This window comes from Felis catus, chromosome C2 (genome assembly GCF_018350175.1).
Source record: "Felis catus isolate Fca126 chromosome C2, F.catus_Fca126_mat1.0, whole genome shotgun sequence".
Lineage (NCBI taxonomy): Eukaryota > Metazoa > Chordata > Mammalia > Carnivora > Felidae > Felis > Felis catus.
The window spans coordinates 11,003,051-11,020,088 of NC_058376.1; the positions used below are offsets into that span (position 1 = coordinate 11,003,051).

The 17,038-nt window shown below is 47.0% G+C and overlaps 1 protein-coding gene and 1 long non-coding RNA gene across 2 annotated transcripts; both read left to right on the top strand.

Moving 5' to 3' along the window:
• The first annotated feature begins 390 nt into the window (after positions 1-390).
• On the top strand, positions 391-2,784 carry LOC109491681. The gene is made up of 2 exons (XR_002145151.3): positions 391-778; positions 2,329-2,784. It is a non-coding gene; the product is annotated as an uncharacterized LOC109491681 (long non-coding RNA).
• A 3,380-nt stretch (positions 2,785-6,164) lies between these two features.
• Positions 6,165-9,881, top strand: CC2H21orf140 (chromosome C2 C21orf140 homolog). Its single transcript, XM_045036651.1, has 2 exons — positions 6,165-6,924; positions 7,163-9,881. Exon 2 carries the CDS (start codon positions 8,924-8,926, stop codon positions 9,677-9,679), a length of 756 nt encoding a protein of 251 aa, XP_044892586.1. The 5' UTR covers positions 6,165-6,924; positions 7,163-8,923; the 3' UTR covers positions 9,680-9,881.
• The last annotated feature ends 7,157 nt before the right edge of the window (positions 9,882-17,038 follow it).

Sequence of the window (17,038 nt, forward strand, 5' to 3'; positions counted from 1 at the left end):
TGCCTCGCCCAATCTTTTCATGTTACATGTGAGGAAAAGAAGCTTTGGAGAAGGTCAAGGAATAGGAGAAGCCCCCTTGGTCCCGGTCAACTCTCCTTAGCTCTATAAAGTACATTAGAAGGTGTTTTTGGTTTTTTGTGATTTCAAAAAAATTTTTTTAATGTTTATTTACTTTTCAGAGAGAGAAAGAAAGAGAACACACACACACACACACACACACACACACACACACACGAGCGAGCAGGGAAGGGGCAGAGAGAGATGGAGACACGGAATCCAAACAGGCGCCAGGCTCTGAGCCATCAGCACAGAGCCCAATGCGGGGCTTGAACTCACAAACCGTGAGATCATAACCCGAGCTGAAGGCAGACACTTAACCCACTCAGCCACCCAGGCACCCCTGGTTTGTTTTTTAAGAATCCATTTTGTAGAAAAAGAGGCAACCACGGATTCTTCTCTCGGTTGGCAAGGCAAGGAGAAGGGGCCCCTTTGCCCTCTCTTCCTAGACAACTTGTCCTGAAAATGGAACAAGTAGTCCTTCCAGCTCCATGGGTGCAGTGAGGCTTGAGCAGGGCGCTGTGTGCAGAGGAGCTGGGCCATGGCCAGCACTAAGTGCTCACAAATGTCATCACTACGACCGATCGCTGACCTAGCAGGGGCTTTGTGACCTCACGTGACAGACGTGTTTCGCTGGGAGTGTTTTCCCAGTGGCAAGTTTGGGGAGGATGCAGAGGTTGGACACACACGTGCTCACACACGTACGGTGGCAAGTTCAGTTGTGAGTTGTGAAGCTGGGTTCGTGCTCAGCTCTTTTTCCTGTTGTGGGGGGAGGGGTGCCAGGCTCTGTGTCGCCCGGGAGGTTCAAGGTGCCAGGCCAAAAGCCTGAGGGCAGGTCCTCCCCCTGTGCACGGGGTGACTGTGCTACATGCCTGCAGAGGGGGGGAGGGCAGGGCCACCGAGGGGAGAGAATGGGGCAGAGCCATCCCTAAGCACAGCTTTGGACAGAAGCTCTTCGGTTGGGGTTCTGGGGGGTCCTCGACTTACTTGTTCTGGGTCCCTCTGAAAGTGACTGGGCCTCCCGGAGGGTGGCTTTGGGGCACACCTAGAGGCTCTTAGCCCCAGCGAGACCCCCCAGGGCCCAGGTGAGGCGCCCACAAGAACTGGATCTGGGCACCTCTTGGGGTGCCCGTAGTGAGCAGCATGGAAGGGTGTCCTCAGTGCCCTGCCACTGCTCTGGCCTTGGCCTTGGGAATGGGAAAGGAGCCCCAACAATGCCTGAGTCCAGTGTCATTGATTTAAATACACAAACGTGCCTTTAAAAGGCACCTGGTTACCCAAGCAGTAGAGAAGAACTACAGAAATGTTTTCTAGAAAAACAGAGGGTAGTTATTCTTAGGACTGAGGGAGAAGTCTGTGGTTGGGAAGAAGTGTGGGGGTGCTTCTGGGGCTGGCAGGGTTCTACCTCCTTTCCTGGGAGGGTATTATATTGTTGCTTAGAAGTCATCATGGGCACAGATTCATCCTGGTGGACCCTGGTGGTCCTTCCATCACCCTCCAAAATCTCCAAAGTGGGAGGTGACCCTAGAGAGGCCATGTTCTCTCTCCCAGGTCTCAGCCAAGGAGGGGAAGCAGAGAAGGTCCAGAATTAAGGGAAGGAGGAAAAATGAAAGGTTCTCGGAGTTTCTCTGGCTGTGTGTGGGGCAATGATTTGCTTGAGTCCAGGCCACTCCTGGCTGCCAGGGCAGGCTACTTCCTGGCCCTGCCCAGAGGCTGGCTAGGCCTCCCCCTAAGCGGGTGAGGGTGGGGTGCCGAAGGTGTCTCTGCAAGGGCTGCCGTGGGTTGTCATTTCGTCCCTCTGTTGATCGATCACTCTCAGACTCCAGAACCCCGTCCCCAGTCATCTCCAAGGCCTGGCGGTCAGCCCACTGGGAGCCACCTGGGTCTGGCCTCTCAGGATGCCATGACTTGTCCTTGGGCTGGCTTCCTCCAAACACAGCACCCCCCCCCCCTGCCCCCCGCCCGCCACCATGCCCTCTCTGAAATTAACCCCCAAGGGCATCTAAATTTGTGCATTGTCTAGCAAATTCCTCTTGTCATTGTTTTCTAATTATATTTTGCCAGATTTACTTATAATTAATGATGTTAAAACAGTGAAGTGCCATGTTTCCCTATCAGATCGTCAGAGATTACAGATCACTAATATCAAGTGGTGGTAACAATCTGTGAAGTACAAAATGGCACAAACTTTTTAGTGGATGATTTGGCAATATCTACCAATATTGAAACGATGCATAGCTTTTGACCCCTCCTCTTCCCACCCCTCTACAGATGTGTATATCTACATTATACCTTCATAACTACGAGGAGATGTTCATCATAACATTATTTGGGATAGCAAACGATGAAACAATTACTGGAAACAATCTAAATAACCGCAAAGTTGGGCATTCATCAAATAGTGTGTGTCACATCCAAACAATGGAATACAATGTAACCATTAAAAAGAAGGAGGTTTTCCAGTATTAACATGGAAAAACATCTGTGATTTATTGTTAGGTTTACAAAAGCAAGTTAAAGACTATAGTACGTAACTCATTAAAAAAAAATCAAACATCTTTTTAAGGATCTGTATCTACACTCCTAAATCCAGGTGAAACCTGTGCCTGGATGACACAAAACAATTCCAACAGCATTCCCTCCGGTGAATGAAGTGTTATGGATTAATAAAAATAATTATCTACAACACCTAAGCTTTGTGTTTCTAACTTAAAGGGTAATGAGATTTCAAAACCAGACAAAGACCCCACCAAAGAGGAGAACTACAGACCAATCTTCCTGATGAACACGGATGCAAAGATTTTCAAGATACTAGCAAACCGAATCCAACAAAATGTTAAAAGAATTATTCATCATAATCAAGTGGTATTTATTCCTGGGCTGTGGAGTTAGGTCCAATATCTGCAAATCAATCAATGTGATACATCACATTAATTAAAGAAAAGAACCACATGATCCTCTCAATAGAGGCAGAAAAAGCATTTGACAAAGTACAGCATCATTTCTTGCTAAAGACCCTCAAGAAAGGAGGTATAGTAGAAACATACCTCAGGATCATAACGGCCATATAAGAAAGACCCACAACTAATATCATCCTCAATGGGGAATATCTGAGGGCTTTCCCCCTGAGGTTAGGAACACGACAGGGACGTCCACTCTCACCACTGTTGTACAATATAGGGTTGGAAGTCCTAGCCTCGGCAATCGGACAACAAAAAGAAGTAAAAGGCATCCAAATTGGCAAGGAAGAAGTCAAGCTTTCATTCTTCTCAGATGGCATGATACTCTTTCTACGACTTTGTGGAAAACCCAAAAGATTCCATCAAAAAACTTCAAAAACTGATACATGAATTCAGCAGTCGCGGGACATAAAATCAATGTACAGAAATCAGTTGCATTCTTATACACCAACAATGAAGGAGCAGAAAGAGAAATCAAGGAATTGATCCCATTTACAATTGCACTGAAAACCATAAAATACCTAGGAATAAACCTAACCAAAGAAATAAAAGATCTGTACGCTGAACACTATAGAAAGCTTATGAAAGAAATTGAAGAAGACACAAAGAAATGGAAAAACATTCCATGCTGATGGATCAGAAGAACAAATATTGTTAAAATGTCAACACTACCCCCCGGCAATCTATACATTCCACACAATCCCTATCAAAATAACACCAGCGTTCTTCACAGGGCGAGAACAAATAATTCCAAACTTTGTATGGAACCAGAAAAGACCCTGAATAGCCAAAGTAATGTTAAAAAAGAAAGCCAAAGCTGGAGGCATCACAATTCCAGATTTCAAGCTGTATCACAAAGCTGTAACCATCAAGACCGTAGGTACTGGCACAAAAACAGACACATAGATCAATGGAACAGACACTTTTCCAAAGAAGATACCCAGATGGCTAACAGACACATGAAAAGATGCTCAACATCACTCATCATCAGGGAAAGACAAATCAAAATTACAATGAGATATCAGCTCACACCTGTTCGGATGGCTAAAATTAACAACTCAAGAAACAACAGATGTTGGTGAGGATGTGGAGAAAGGGGAACACTTTTGCATTACTGGTGGGAATGCAAATTGGTGCAGCCACTCTGAAAAACAGTATGGAGGTTCCTCCAAAAATTAAAAATAAAGCTACTTTATAACCCAGCAATTGCATTACTAGGTATTTACAGGAGTGCTGTTTTGAAGGGGCACATGATCCCCAATGTTTATAGCAGCACTATGGACAATAGCCAAAGTATGGAAGAGCTCAAATGTCCATTGACTGATGAATGGATGAAGAAGATATGGTGTGTGTGTGTGTGTGTGTGTGTGTGTGTGTGTGTGTGTGTGTATTGGAATATATTACTTGGCAATCAAAAAGAATGAAATCTTGCCATTTGCAACAACATGGATGGAACTAGAATGTATTATGCTAAGTGGAATAAGTCAGTCAGAGAAAGACAAATATATAATTTCACTCATATGTGAAATTTAAGAAACACAACAGATGAACACAGGGGAAGGGAAGGAAAAATAAGATAAAAACAGAAAAGGAGGCAATAAGAGACTCTTAACTACAGGATAGAAACTGAGGGTTGCTGGAGAGGTGTTGGTGGGGGAATGGGTTAAATAGTTGATGGGCATTAAGGAGGGCACTTGTTGGGATGAGCACTGGGTGTTACATGTAAGTGATGAATCGCTAAATTCTATTCCTGAAACCATTATTACACTAACTTGGATTTAAATAAAAATTTTTAAAGAAGGTAATGAGAAAAACATTTTTTTAATTTTGATTCTGACCGGTTAACAGATCCTCCCTTTCTTTCACAGTCAACCCCCTTCCCAACCCTCTAGAGCTTCCCATTTCCTGAAATACCAGGAAGTACTCTCATCTCCCAAGTAGGGATAGAGATTTAATTAAGAGACTGCTTAGCAAGCAGGAAGTGTCCAGAGGAGGTATAAACAAAGGGTGTGCCTCCTAAATAGCCATTGGTCCCTCCACCCCTCCTCTGTTTTGCAAAGACATCTTTGTGTCTTTCTTTAATCCAATCGTCCCCCTCGACAGAGAAACCTTCGAATTCGCTGGCTGCAGTCCCCTCTAGAACTGCCACTGGCCGCACATTCTCTGGGCTCCTTTGTAACTTACCCCTTCCTCAGCAACTCTGTGACACTCCCCATGTCAAGCCTTGAGAAAAGAGGTCAGGAACCCCTTAACGGATTTATCTCAGCTGAAATACAAGCTCTTCACCACTGCCATCCCCAGGTTTCCACAACTGGCTCCATCTCCTCCTTGAAAGGTCTCCTTCCCATGAGGCCCCATTTCTAGAATTTTCCTCCCCAACCAAGGCCCATCTCCTTTTACTGAGACTCTTTGTTGACTCTTTTCTCCCACAAGATGGCGCCTTCCTTGAGGGGACCTCAGGAGACTCCAGTCTTTCCAAGATTATACTGCCTGGAACCTGGAAGCATTCAAGATTTATTGATGAAGTTGAGAGAAAAAAAGAGAAACAGGAAGGAAGGAAGGGAGGAAGGAAGGAAGGAAGGCGGAAGGGAGGGAAGGAAGAGAAGAAGGGAATATTTTCCTTTTTTGCAACAGGGTAGACAATCTAGTTCATTTCAATATTGGTCCTCAGCCTGGATTTTTTTTTTTTTAACTTTTCCTTCCTTTTCTTCTCCTTGACTTCCCTCCATGACTTTTTTCTTTTCTCATCAGTCACTGCCAAGCTCTCTAATAGACCTGTCTTCTCAGCCAGTCTGTCTCAACAATAACAAGCAGCCATTTATAAAGCTCCTTGCCAGTAGATTATGTTTGCTACCTCCTACGTCCTTGATTCAATACTCTGAGATAGGTGTTCTCCCCATTTTACAGACAGAAGCTGAGGCTACTGAGGGTGGAGCTAAGATTTACTCCTAGGTTTATCCAGTACCAGAGCCCCTGCACACAACCCCGGTGCTCAGATTTACTTTACTTTCATTGCCTGCCCAGCGGGGCCACATTCACACCCGCCACCTTGGAGTGACATCTGCTTGGGCTCACCATCCTGGCCTTTCCCGCTCTGGAATGGAATCAACACAAGAAAAGTCAAGATAAGTGTTTGATTCTTCTATTTATTAATTGGCGAAATAGTGCTATGGGGCCCTCCAATACCACCTCCGGGCAACTAGCAGGTTTTTTGAGTATTTTTTTAATGGTGTGTTTGATTTGTTGTCGCTGTTTTGAACTCAGAGATTTTAATACCTTCGTTCTGCTTCAATTTCTTGGAGTCATCACTTATTTCTTCAATGGTTGATGTTCAAACTCTTCCATTTTAGCCCATGGGAACCTTTCAAATTGACTCTTGGGTTCTTCCCACAGAACCTAGTAGTCTCTGATGGTTTCCTTGCTTTTAGGCTGGACAAGATGTCCCAAACTCATCTTGTACATTTCCTTCCCCTAGAACGAAAGGACCTCCAATTCCTCTAATCGTTGCAACAACGTGGATGGAACTAGAATGTATTATGCTAAGTGAAATAAGTCAGTCAGAGAAAGACAAATATCATATGATTTCACTCATATGTGAAATTTAGGAAACACAACAGATGAACCCATGTCAGATTATAGTCTCATATTTAGAGAGAAGTATACATTGCTGCTGGGATTAGTGATTTTGTTGTTGCTGCTGTTACTGACAGGAGAAGCAGTTAGCTTCATTAGTTTCAGCTTTATTTGCATATTTTTGAGATCCTTTGTTTTCTTTTTCTTTTTTTCCTTTTGTTTGTAAAAAATGTAAAATGTCTACATTTTCTGGTTAAAATTATAAAACGATACATTCGAAAAAGCCAATGTTTCTTGCTTTTATGTCCCTCCTGTTCTATCCCTCCACTTATAGGTAAGCAATTTTATTTTATTTTATTTTTTTCAATGTTTATTTATTTTTGGGACAGAGAGAGACAGAGCATGAACGGGGGAGGGGCAGAGAGAGAGGGAGACACAGAATCGGAAACAGGCTCCAGGCTCTGAGCCATCAGCCCAGAGCCCGACGCGGGGCTCGAACTCCCGGACCGCGAGATCGTGACCTGGCTGAAGTCGGACGCTTAACCGACTGCGCCACCCAGGCGCCCCAATAGGTAAGCAATTTTAATTTATATTTGGTTCATCCTTTGTTTATCCTACTTGAAAATACAAGTAAATGTGCATATCTATTTATCATTTACTCATACATATATATTTACACAGAAGATAACATATGATACATTCTCTTCTATACTTCTGAACGTTTCTCATATCCATAACCAAACACTGGATGAAAAAAGCAAGGAATTGTCTTGGAATCGACCTCATTGCTTTATATAGTGCTCTCACACTGCTGTTCCAGGGCACAAGGTACCTTGGGACAGGGGAGAGAGAGGGTGGCTGAACAGGGTGACTCTGGGACCACCATTATTTCAGCCACAGCAGCCACATTCCTGTTCCACATATTTGGCATTCCTATCAAATTTGGTCTGAAAAACAGTCCCCACTTTTTTTTTTTGAAAAATCCAAAGAGAAAATGGTCACAGGCTCATTACTAACCCAAACTCCCTGATCCTGGTTTCTGAGAGGCTGTCCAGAGAGCACACACTTTGTGTTAACTTTACTAGGCTGGCATAATCTTACTGTCTAGGGTTGCCTAAGCTTGAGTCCCAAGAAAACCCTGGTGGAAGAGAAACACTCATCTGTTCAACAACTGAGTGAAGGACCTGACCAATCATCTCGTCCACATTGTCATTTGAGGGAATCTATTTTGCACATTTAGGAAACATCTTTAGCTCTAAGGAAGGGAATAAGAAAACACAAAGGCAGTTGAAGAGGCCACTAGAATTTAAAGCAAAGTGTCCTTTTGCCTTGAGTGTATAAAATTAAAAGCGCTTTCCAGATGGGTTACTGAATCCACTCAAGAACTGGCAGCCAATGAAAGACAGGCTTGCAGACTGACTCTTTTGTACTATTTGCCATACCTTCCTCTTCCACCTGTGAACTCCATGCATATGCAGACTTAACCCACACACATGGGCAGGTCTCACTGGACGTGTCATGGCTGTACCACTGGCTCCTGACACAATGCCCGGTGCTTAGTAGGTGCTCAATAAATACATTTGGAATGGATGAATGAATGTAAATATTCCTCTTTGTCCTCATGAACCCATCCGAAAGGCGTCATAAATTTGGCTCATCGCCGTTAAAGGACTGTTGTGGTTAGGATTGTGTCCCTCCGTCCCGCAAATTATGTGTTAAAGCCCTAACCATCCCCAGTACCTCAGAATGTGACTATGTTTGGAAAGAGGGTCTTTAAAGAGGTGATTAAAGTAAAATGAGGTCATATGGGTGGGTCCTAATCCAACATAAAGAAATCATAAAGATCATAAAGAAATTAGGCCAGAGACATGCATGCACACAGAAGAAAGGCCATGTGAGGACACAGTGAGACAGTGGCCATCTACCAGCCCCGGAGAGAGACCTCAGAGGAAACCAAACCTGCTGACACTTTGATCTTGGACTTCCAGCCTTCGGGAACATGAGAAAATAACTTTGTTGGTTAAGCTGGCCAGTCTTTGGTATGTTGGTACAACAGCTCTAGCGAACTCCTACGATTGCCAATCTCTGCCCCAGACCATGGCAGAAGTGATGTCAAAGAAACATTTTTTCGTGGTTCGCATTTCCCATTCCCATATCATATAAGCCAGAAGAAAATTGTTCTCAGTATGTGTTTCGTGGTGCTTTGAAATCCACAGTGTATCTATGTGACTGGCCTCGCTGTAAGAAAGCCCTTTGTGAGGTCATCATGTCACTCTTGCCAAAGCTGCACAGATGGAGACATGCAGGCGTTTAAAAACACTTGAGAAGACACCATGCCTCACTTTGCAAACCCTCTTTTAAGAAACATCATTACCAGAAATCCATTCGATAACATCAAGAGGAAGCGATGCCTCCAATATTTGAAAACGCTGAAAACACTGCAAAATGATGGATTTAAGACCATATATTTTGGAGAAACCAATATTGCCGAGAGTCTTCTCACCGGAGAAGATTTCAGTGACGGGTGTTTCACGCAAACTCCAACTTGGTGTATCGTGCATGCTGGTGGTAGTCAAGGATGGGTGCCTTGGAAGTACCGGACGTTCCTTAGAGATGAGGTATGCATCAAACAGGAAGACAGCCTCTTCTCTGAGTTCTGTGATGTGGCGAGGAAGGCCTACGGGAAGTGCGCCATTGTGGTCAAAGAGAGAAGGCAGCGAGACAAGAAGAAGCCAGAGGAAGACAAAGAGCCAGAGGCCCAGATCCATGCCCCATCGGTCATTAACCTAAAGAGCCTTGTGTGTTGCCCGGAGGTAGCCAAGTCCCGTGGCCACGAACTACTCTTTCTGCCTTCCCTTTACAATTACCTGAACCCTTTAGACTCAGCCTGGTCTTCTTTGAAATGGTTTATTATCAATAACAGAAAGGAGTTTTGCTTTCAGTACATTGACAGTGTCTATTCTTACCAGTACATACTTGTCAGAGATTTAATTAGCAAAGGGATCGAAAGGATAAACCCAAGCAAATGGAAAACACTAACCAACAAAGTGTGGAGATGGGAAAACTACTATCTTGGTAAATTTTCTTAAGGGTGATTCCTCTAACAAGCGGTTGGGACCATGCTACGGGCAGTCTTTACCAACTCTGCTGGGCTCGACTCGGGACCGCTGCAGCCAAAGATACTTCAACAACGACCTCGCAGGGATGCTGTGAGGACTGAGGTTTCCAAGGGTGTTGGCCAAGTGCTGTAGGTTTACTGGAGGTTCCATTAAAGCTTGTTGGTGAATTAGGGATCTCGACTCCCATCTTGTTAAGGCCATCTTGAGGGCTGGTCAGTGGGAGGATTACAACTAACTCAGCCCAAAGGAGCTTGATGGGGAGCAGGGGTGGTCAGAGCTAAAGGTTGTGTGGTCGAAACTTTTAGGTCAGAAAGAAAAAGAACCAAGTGTGTGGTCACAAAAAGGTTGAAATAGCGTCTGTGCCAACCAGCTTGAGCCACCAAAATAATCTACAGGGAACCAGTTTGCCATCGGTAGATGTGGTCCAGACAGTGGCTAAACAGGCTTTTTGCTTCCCGTTGCTCGAAAAAAAGGTGTCGGAGGTTGAGTGAGAGACAAGGAGGTTCCAAGGAGGTGAAAACCCATCCAGATGCTCCAAGGTAAGTTGGTGGTCCCATGAAGCACCTGGAAAGCTGTACCAGGGATTGATTCAGCTAGGAGTTGGTGGGTGAACAGGTGAAGTGAACAGGAGTCTGTGGAACCCGTTAATCCAAGAATCCTCCAAGAATCAAGAGATCATGTAAATTGCTCTGGGTGGAGGAGTGAAGGTTTAAATGAAGAGTTCACGGGCACCTGGGTGGCTCAGTCGGTTAAGCATCCAACCTCAGCTCAGGTCATGATCTCATGGTTCCTGTGTTCAAGCCCCGCGTCGGGGTCTGTGCTGACAGCTCGGAGCCTGGAACCTTCTTCGGATTCTGTGTCTCCCTCTCTCTCTGCCAACTGCCCTGCTCGTGCTCTCTCTCTCTTTCTCTCAAAAATAAACATAAAAAAATTTTTAAAATTCAAATCCAAAGATCATGTGCACAGCCATTATTCACACTGCCTCTCTACTGCTGGGCATTCATTTAATGCCATAATGACCCCATGAGATAGGTTCTACCATTTCCCCACTTTACAGGTGAGAAGACGGAGATGTTTTGAAGTCAGAGTCTAAAGCCCACATGCCTAACCACCATATTTGGCTTTGTTCCCGGAGTATTTGGCGTTTTTTTCCCTCCCACAACATGGCGATACCAGGCGACACCAGCTGACAAAGCAGCCGCCTCCAAGTGGACACCCACAACAAAAAGATATTTCAACACAAAATTGAGCAAGAGGCAGAATGCCTTGCAAAAACACATTATTTTGCAGTGAGAGGGGAAAAATGGAAGACTTTTAAGGTTCTCAAACAAGATAAACCAACAGACGCTATTTTTGTTTGAATACCACAATGATCTAATAAGATGAGTTTGGGGTCCTCTTCCCTTGAGACCTGGTTTCATCATTAGGAAGGCACTTAGGGGAAAGAGACGTCAGTATAACCAGAGGGATCAAAAGGACCCCCTTTAATGTGCAACTTAGTTACATAATACTGGATGCATAATTAAGAAATGCTGCGTAATACTAAGCGTGGAAACTTCCAGCAGAAAGTCATGGAAAGTACGCTGGGCTTTGGGAGTCGGATAGACCTAGGTGGAATCTCAAGTTTCCAGCTTATGAACCGGGGGACTTTGGACAAGTTACTTCACTTCCCTGAGGCTCAGTTAACTCATTAGTAAATTAGGGTTGAGGGCTTTAAAACTCTTAGCGCAAGCCATGTGTGGCTCCTCCTGAGTGCCCCATAAACTGAAGCTCCTGTTATTATAGTCCAAGCTGAGGGTCAGCCAGGATGCCCACGGTCAGACCTGATGTTGCTGACCACATTTCCTTTTCACTCTTTGGGGAAAATTCCTACTGCTTTTCATCACCAGGGCATAATGAGAGTAGACGCATCTGAAGATACTTTGATCAAAGGAACTTTGTTCTCTGGCATTTCTTTTAAGACCATCTGTGCTAGGTTAGGCAGCTGATGGTAGTAAGAGGTTTCTTGTGATGGGGAGGACAGGGAGGATGGTGAGCAAAGCCAGGACTCTTCGAGACCAATCACGTGCTACGCCTGAATGAAACAAACAGTAAGGTAACGAGGCACAGCAACCCTGCGGGTGTGGACGAGTCCTCTGGAAGAGACTTCATGAGGTCAGTGGAGCTGCTGTCTGGCTAAGAGGTTGGCTGGTGAGGTATCCCTTCCGCTTCGGCCCTCACCGTCACCCACAACCACATCCCCGCTCTGTCTCCATGGACCATGGTGACTCCCAAGGAGGTGGTGTGTTGGAACGGTCTGTCCTAAAATGAGCCCAAAAGCAAATAGGCAAATGGAGAGCTGGAGCCCAGTGGGTCCTGCCTTGTCCACTCGAGGAAGGTCCAAGGCCTACCCAGGAGGTGCAGACTGCTTCCATGTGTGATCGTTTTAGACATACAAACCATTTTCACGTACTTGACCTCACTCAGTTTAGACGGTCACCCTATATATAGGCAGGGCAGTGATCCTTAAGCTCATCTGCCCATGAAGACAAGTCCAGGCGGTAACTGACACCCTTAGGGGCACAGACACCTGTAGTGACAGGAAGGTCAGGCAGGATCCACGTCTTCTCAAGTAACCTTCTCGCCCGTCTCTAGCAGGCTTCGTGGGTTGGTTAGGATTAGGTCATGCTGTGAGTAGTGGAGACCTAACCCACAGAGATTTAACAGAGAAGGCACCCCGGGGAGCTCCTGGGTGGCTCAGTCAGTTTAGTGTCTGGCTCTTGGTTTTGGCTCAGGTCATGATCTCCCGGTTCATGGGATCGAGCTCTGCACTGGGCTCTGTGCTGGCAGCACGGAGCCTGCTTGGGATTCTCTCTCTCCCTGTCTCTCTCCCTCTCTGCTCCTCCCTTGCTCAGGCATTCTCTCTCTCTCTCTAAAAAAATAAATAAACACAAAACAAAAATTTTTAAAAGAAGGTACCCCACCTCCACCACAGAAAAATCGAGAAGTGCCAAGGTGGCAGCTCAGGGCTAATACGATGGATCCATGGTCATCAAGAACCTAGAGTCCTTCCACTGTCCTAACATGGTTCCATCCTCATTGTCCCAAACGGCTGCTGAACAAGCCACTGCATCAGCATTCCAGAGGCGGGAGGCGGGGGGCGGTGGGGGGAGCACTGACAGGTCACACATCTGCACCCGCAGCCTGGCGCCTTCATTCTGGGCTCCCCCGGTGGGGTCTCCAGGCTCCTCGCAGGGAAGGGGAAGGCTTGGGGACACTTTGCCCCGCTCTGACTTCTCCACTCCAGGACCTTCCCTCTGGCCTCCCACCCACACCCCGGGGGGGCCTGAAACCACCAGAGCCTTTGTTTAGGGAGCAGCTCTCCGTCTGGGCGGATCCACCTGACCCTTGGCAGGTGCACCGGGGGTGGGGAACGGAACGGGGCAGGCCGGCCCTTCCTCCTCGCTTTAGACTCTTGCTGGTGCCATCTGGTACCCTCAGAGTAAGTGGTTAAAGGCTTAACTGTTCCACTTGGAGCCTGTTGCCTCGATCAGCTACTCGGACGGCTGGCAGCTCAGCCCCCTCTCCCAGCTCAGCTGAGCCGCTGGAGCCCCCAAATCAGGGAGACACCACAGAGGCCACGGGGGAACAGGGAGGAGGGTGCCTCCGTCCGAGGGGAGAAGGCAGAGGGAGAAGGGATTGTGGAGTCTGGCCCCTCACGGGCAAGACACAGGGGGCTCTCCCCGCTGCACGGAGCACCCCTCCCACGTTGGGAGCAGAAGGCCTTGTGCCAAGCCGGAGGGGAAACTGAGGCCACCGCCCTGGCTTCCGAGGCCTTCAGTGCCCGGTCCCCAGATGAGCCCCCTCCTCGGGCCCTCCCTGCTTCCTCGCACAGCCGGTCCCCCTTCCTCTGTCTCCTTCGGCCCTGATGGAGCTCAAGCTTCCTCCTTTCAGAAAAACTTTTCCGTCAATCCTGCCTTCCCCCAAGGCTACCGAGGTTCCTGGCCCCTCCCGGGAGGTACTCAGCCTGCTGCAAAGTTGGGGATCACAGGACAATTCTACAGTTTTCAAGGTCTCAGCTCGCTATGTTTTCAGATGAGCTACCTCCGGCTTTAATTCAATGGGGCAAGCTGTGAATCTGAAAAAAGTACAATCAGTACATGAGAGAGAGTCCCAAACATCTGGAAACACAAGGAAAATATTGAGCCAATTATTTGAAAACGAACCAGTTGTTTGTAACTAACGTGTCGTTCAGAAGTGTTTTTGGGGCGCCTGGGTGGTTCAGTTGTGTCTGACTTCGGCTCAGGTCATGATCTCACAGTTCGTGGGTTGGAGCCCCGCATCGGGCTCTGCAGAGCCCGATGCGGGGCTCGAACTCATGAAACCGTGAGATCATGACCTGAGCCAAAACCAAGAGTTGGAAGCTTAACCGACTGAGCCACCCAGGCGCCCCTCTAATATATTTTTTTAAAGATTTTATTTTTAATTTAATTATTCTTTTTTAAATGCTTATTTATTTTTGAGAGAGAGAGAGAAAGATGGAGTGTGAGTTGGGGAGGGGCAGAGAGAGAGGGAGACGCAGAATTGGAAGCAGCCTCCAGGTTCTGAGCTGTCAGCACAGAGCCCAATGCAGGGCTCGAACCCATGAACCTGAGATCATGACCTGAGCCAAAGTCGAACGCTTAACTGACTGAGCCCCCCAGGCGCCCCAGGAATCTGCATTTGAAACTGCCTCTCGTGTGTGCTCACGTTGGAGAACCCATCCTGCATTCTTGTTTCCCTCCAGACTCTCTCCATTACCTCCCGGCTTCGCTCCCACACAGGGGCGACCGGGGACCGGCGCCCAAGAGGCGATGTCGAGGAACATCCACGTGATCAAGTCAGGCGAGACGCCCTGCTATCAAGGCCCAGGCATCTAGAAACCATCGGGACTAGGGCACCCCGGGGTCTGATGAAGTCAGCAGAGCGTCCCAGTTCGTGATTTCCCGGTTCCTGAGTTCGAGCCCCGCATCCGGCTCGTTGCTGTCAGTGCAGAGCCCACTTTGCATCCTCTGTCCCCCTTTGCCCTCCCCCTGCTTGTGCTATCTCAAAAATAAATATTAAAGAGAGAGAGAGAGAGAGAGAGAGAGAGAGAGAGAGAGAGATCGTCGAGACTGAATCATTTAGGCAGCTGTTTCCGCAGAGATGAGAATTTGGATACTCTTCGGGGGAGAGGTAATGCTTTTTAACACACTCAAGATATTTTCGTTTGAACTATTCAGTTCCTGAAATACATCATATATGTCTCTGCCTCTCTGCCTCGATAAGCAAAGTAGTTGAACCTTTTCTTAGTGACTAAGGTCATCCTTGTGAGCATAAAGTCATAACGTGCAGTGGTCCCGGTGTGGGGCCGTCGGCCACTGTGTCGTCTGGCACTAGGTGATGGTACAGTGACTTCTCAGGCTCGGTCCGCTTCACAAAGACCACCTCTTTCGTGCCGAGGCATTTCTCCTGCTAACAGCCTTTTCATTTCTGCTTCCGATATGTTATCAGCTTGAAACCAATAGAGAGGGGTTAGGACAAGTCTAATAAGATTAAATGGGATCTGTGTAAGGGGTCCTGGAGCTCCCCTGGGGGGAGAGAATAGGTTTCAGTTTTCGCTCTCAGAAACCTCTTCCGGCTGCCCGGGGGCGGTCTTCTTGTGGCTCCACTCACAGTTAAGGTCGGAGAGCTGCTGGATCGCGGCAGACCGGCTAGGGTCCTGGTTGTGGGCTGCACCGATCTCTCGGTCCACCGGAAGGAAGCAGAGACAGAGTTCCCAGGCCAGGGTGGGTGGGTCGCCTGCCAGGCTGGAGAGGGCACCCCGACAAAGGCAGGAGGGTTGGCCGTGGCCCAGGGTCACTTCTGGACCCCACCTGAGGAACTCGGGGAACGTGGGGACCAGGGCGCAGAAATCCTAGGGCATTCCACTTCTGTTCTGGGTCTGTTCATGCTCCACGAGACCCAGGCCACATGGACTCTGGGGATCTGTAGCTTGTTGGGTCAGAATCAATTCCGTACCTAGAATTTGATCCTATGTCAATGCTGCTTCCTAAATTGTGGCTAAGAGCATCCAGTAACCACAGTAAAATTTAAGAAAGATAGAATTCCTTTTACCCCTGTGGTGTAAAATTCGAAGTTCTGTCAATCTGGGCCAGAGTGGGCTGGACACCCATTAATATACAGTTGCTCCTTGAATGCAGGGGTTAAGGATGCCAATCCCCTGCGTAGTCAAAAATTCACCTGTATTCTTCGTAAAACCTAACAGCCTATCGTTGACCAAAAAGTCTTACTGATGGACGTAAACAGTTGATTAACACGTCTGTTGTGTATGTATTACACAATGGATTCTTTTCATCTTTCATATCAGCTCTTATTCTGCAAATGGTTACGTCATTTCTGACCATGAATTTTAAAAATGGTTTCTTCCAATTTTATTTTTGAATAATTTATTGTCAAGTTAGCTGATATACACTGTATACAGTGTAGTCTTGGCTTCGGGAGTAGATTCCTAGGATTCATCTCTTACATAGGACACCCAGTGCTCATTCCAACAAGTGCCCTCCTTAATGCCCGTCTCCCATTTTCCCCGTCCCCCCACCCCCCCACCCCCATCAACCCTCAGTGTGTTCTCTGTGTGTAAGAGTCTCTTATGGTTTGCCTCCCTCTCTGTTTGTAGCTTAATTTTCACTGGAGGGTATTCTGCTAAGTGAAATAAGTCAGTCAGAGAAAGACAAATATCGTTATGATTTCACTCACATGTGCAATCCGAGAACCTTAACAGAAGACCATAGGGGAAGGGAAGGAAAAATATAATGTGTTCTTCAAGCAAGCTAGGGAAAAAACCCGTTAAAACCAGAAGCAAAATACATTGACAGCACTGTATTTATGGAAAAAACCCACTTACAAGTGGAGCCCTGTGGTTCCAACCTCGGTGGCTCAAGGGTCGATTACACACTCATGCAAATGTTCCACGTGGCCACCAGCAACGGGACCAAACCTTCCCCCAGATGTATGGCTTTGGTTACTGCTTTCTCATCCCTGATCCGCTCTCTAATCGAGGGAAGTGAGACGTTGTGAATCTTTTTGCAGAGATCTCCATCTGTGAGGTGCTGAGTCAAAAAATCTTAGTATCGCTTCTCTCAAACCTGAAAGTCTCCCTGGCTCATCCCTCCCCTTCGTCTCTTATCGCAAATCCCAACAAGCACACGGGGTGGGGGTGGGGGTGGGAGAGGACGGAGTACACCCCGCTCTTCTAACTCTGTCACAGCAGGACTCGGGGACGCGAGTTCTTCCTAGACTCCCGCCCAGTGTGGCCGATGGGTCTCACCC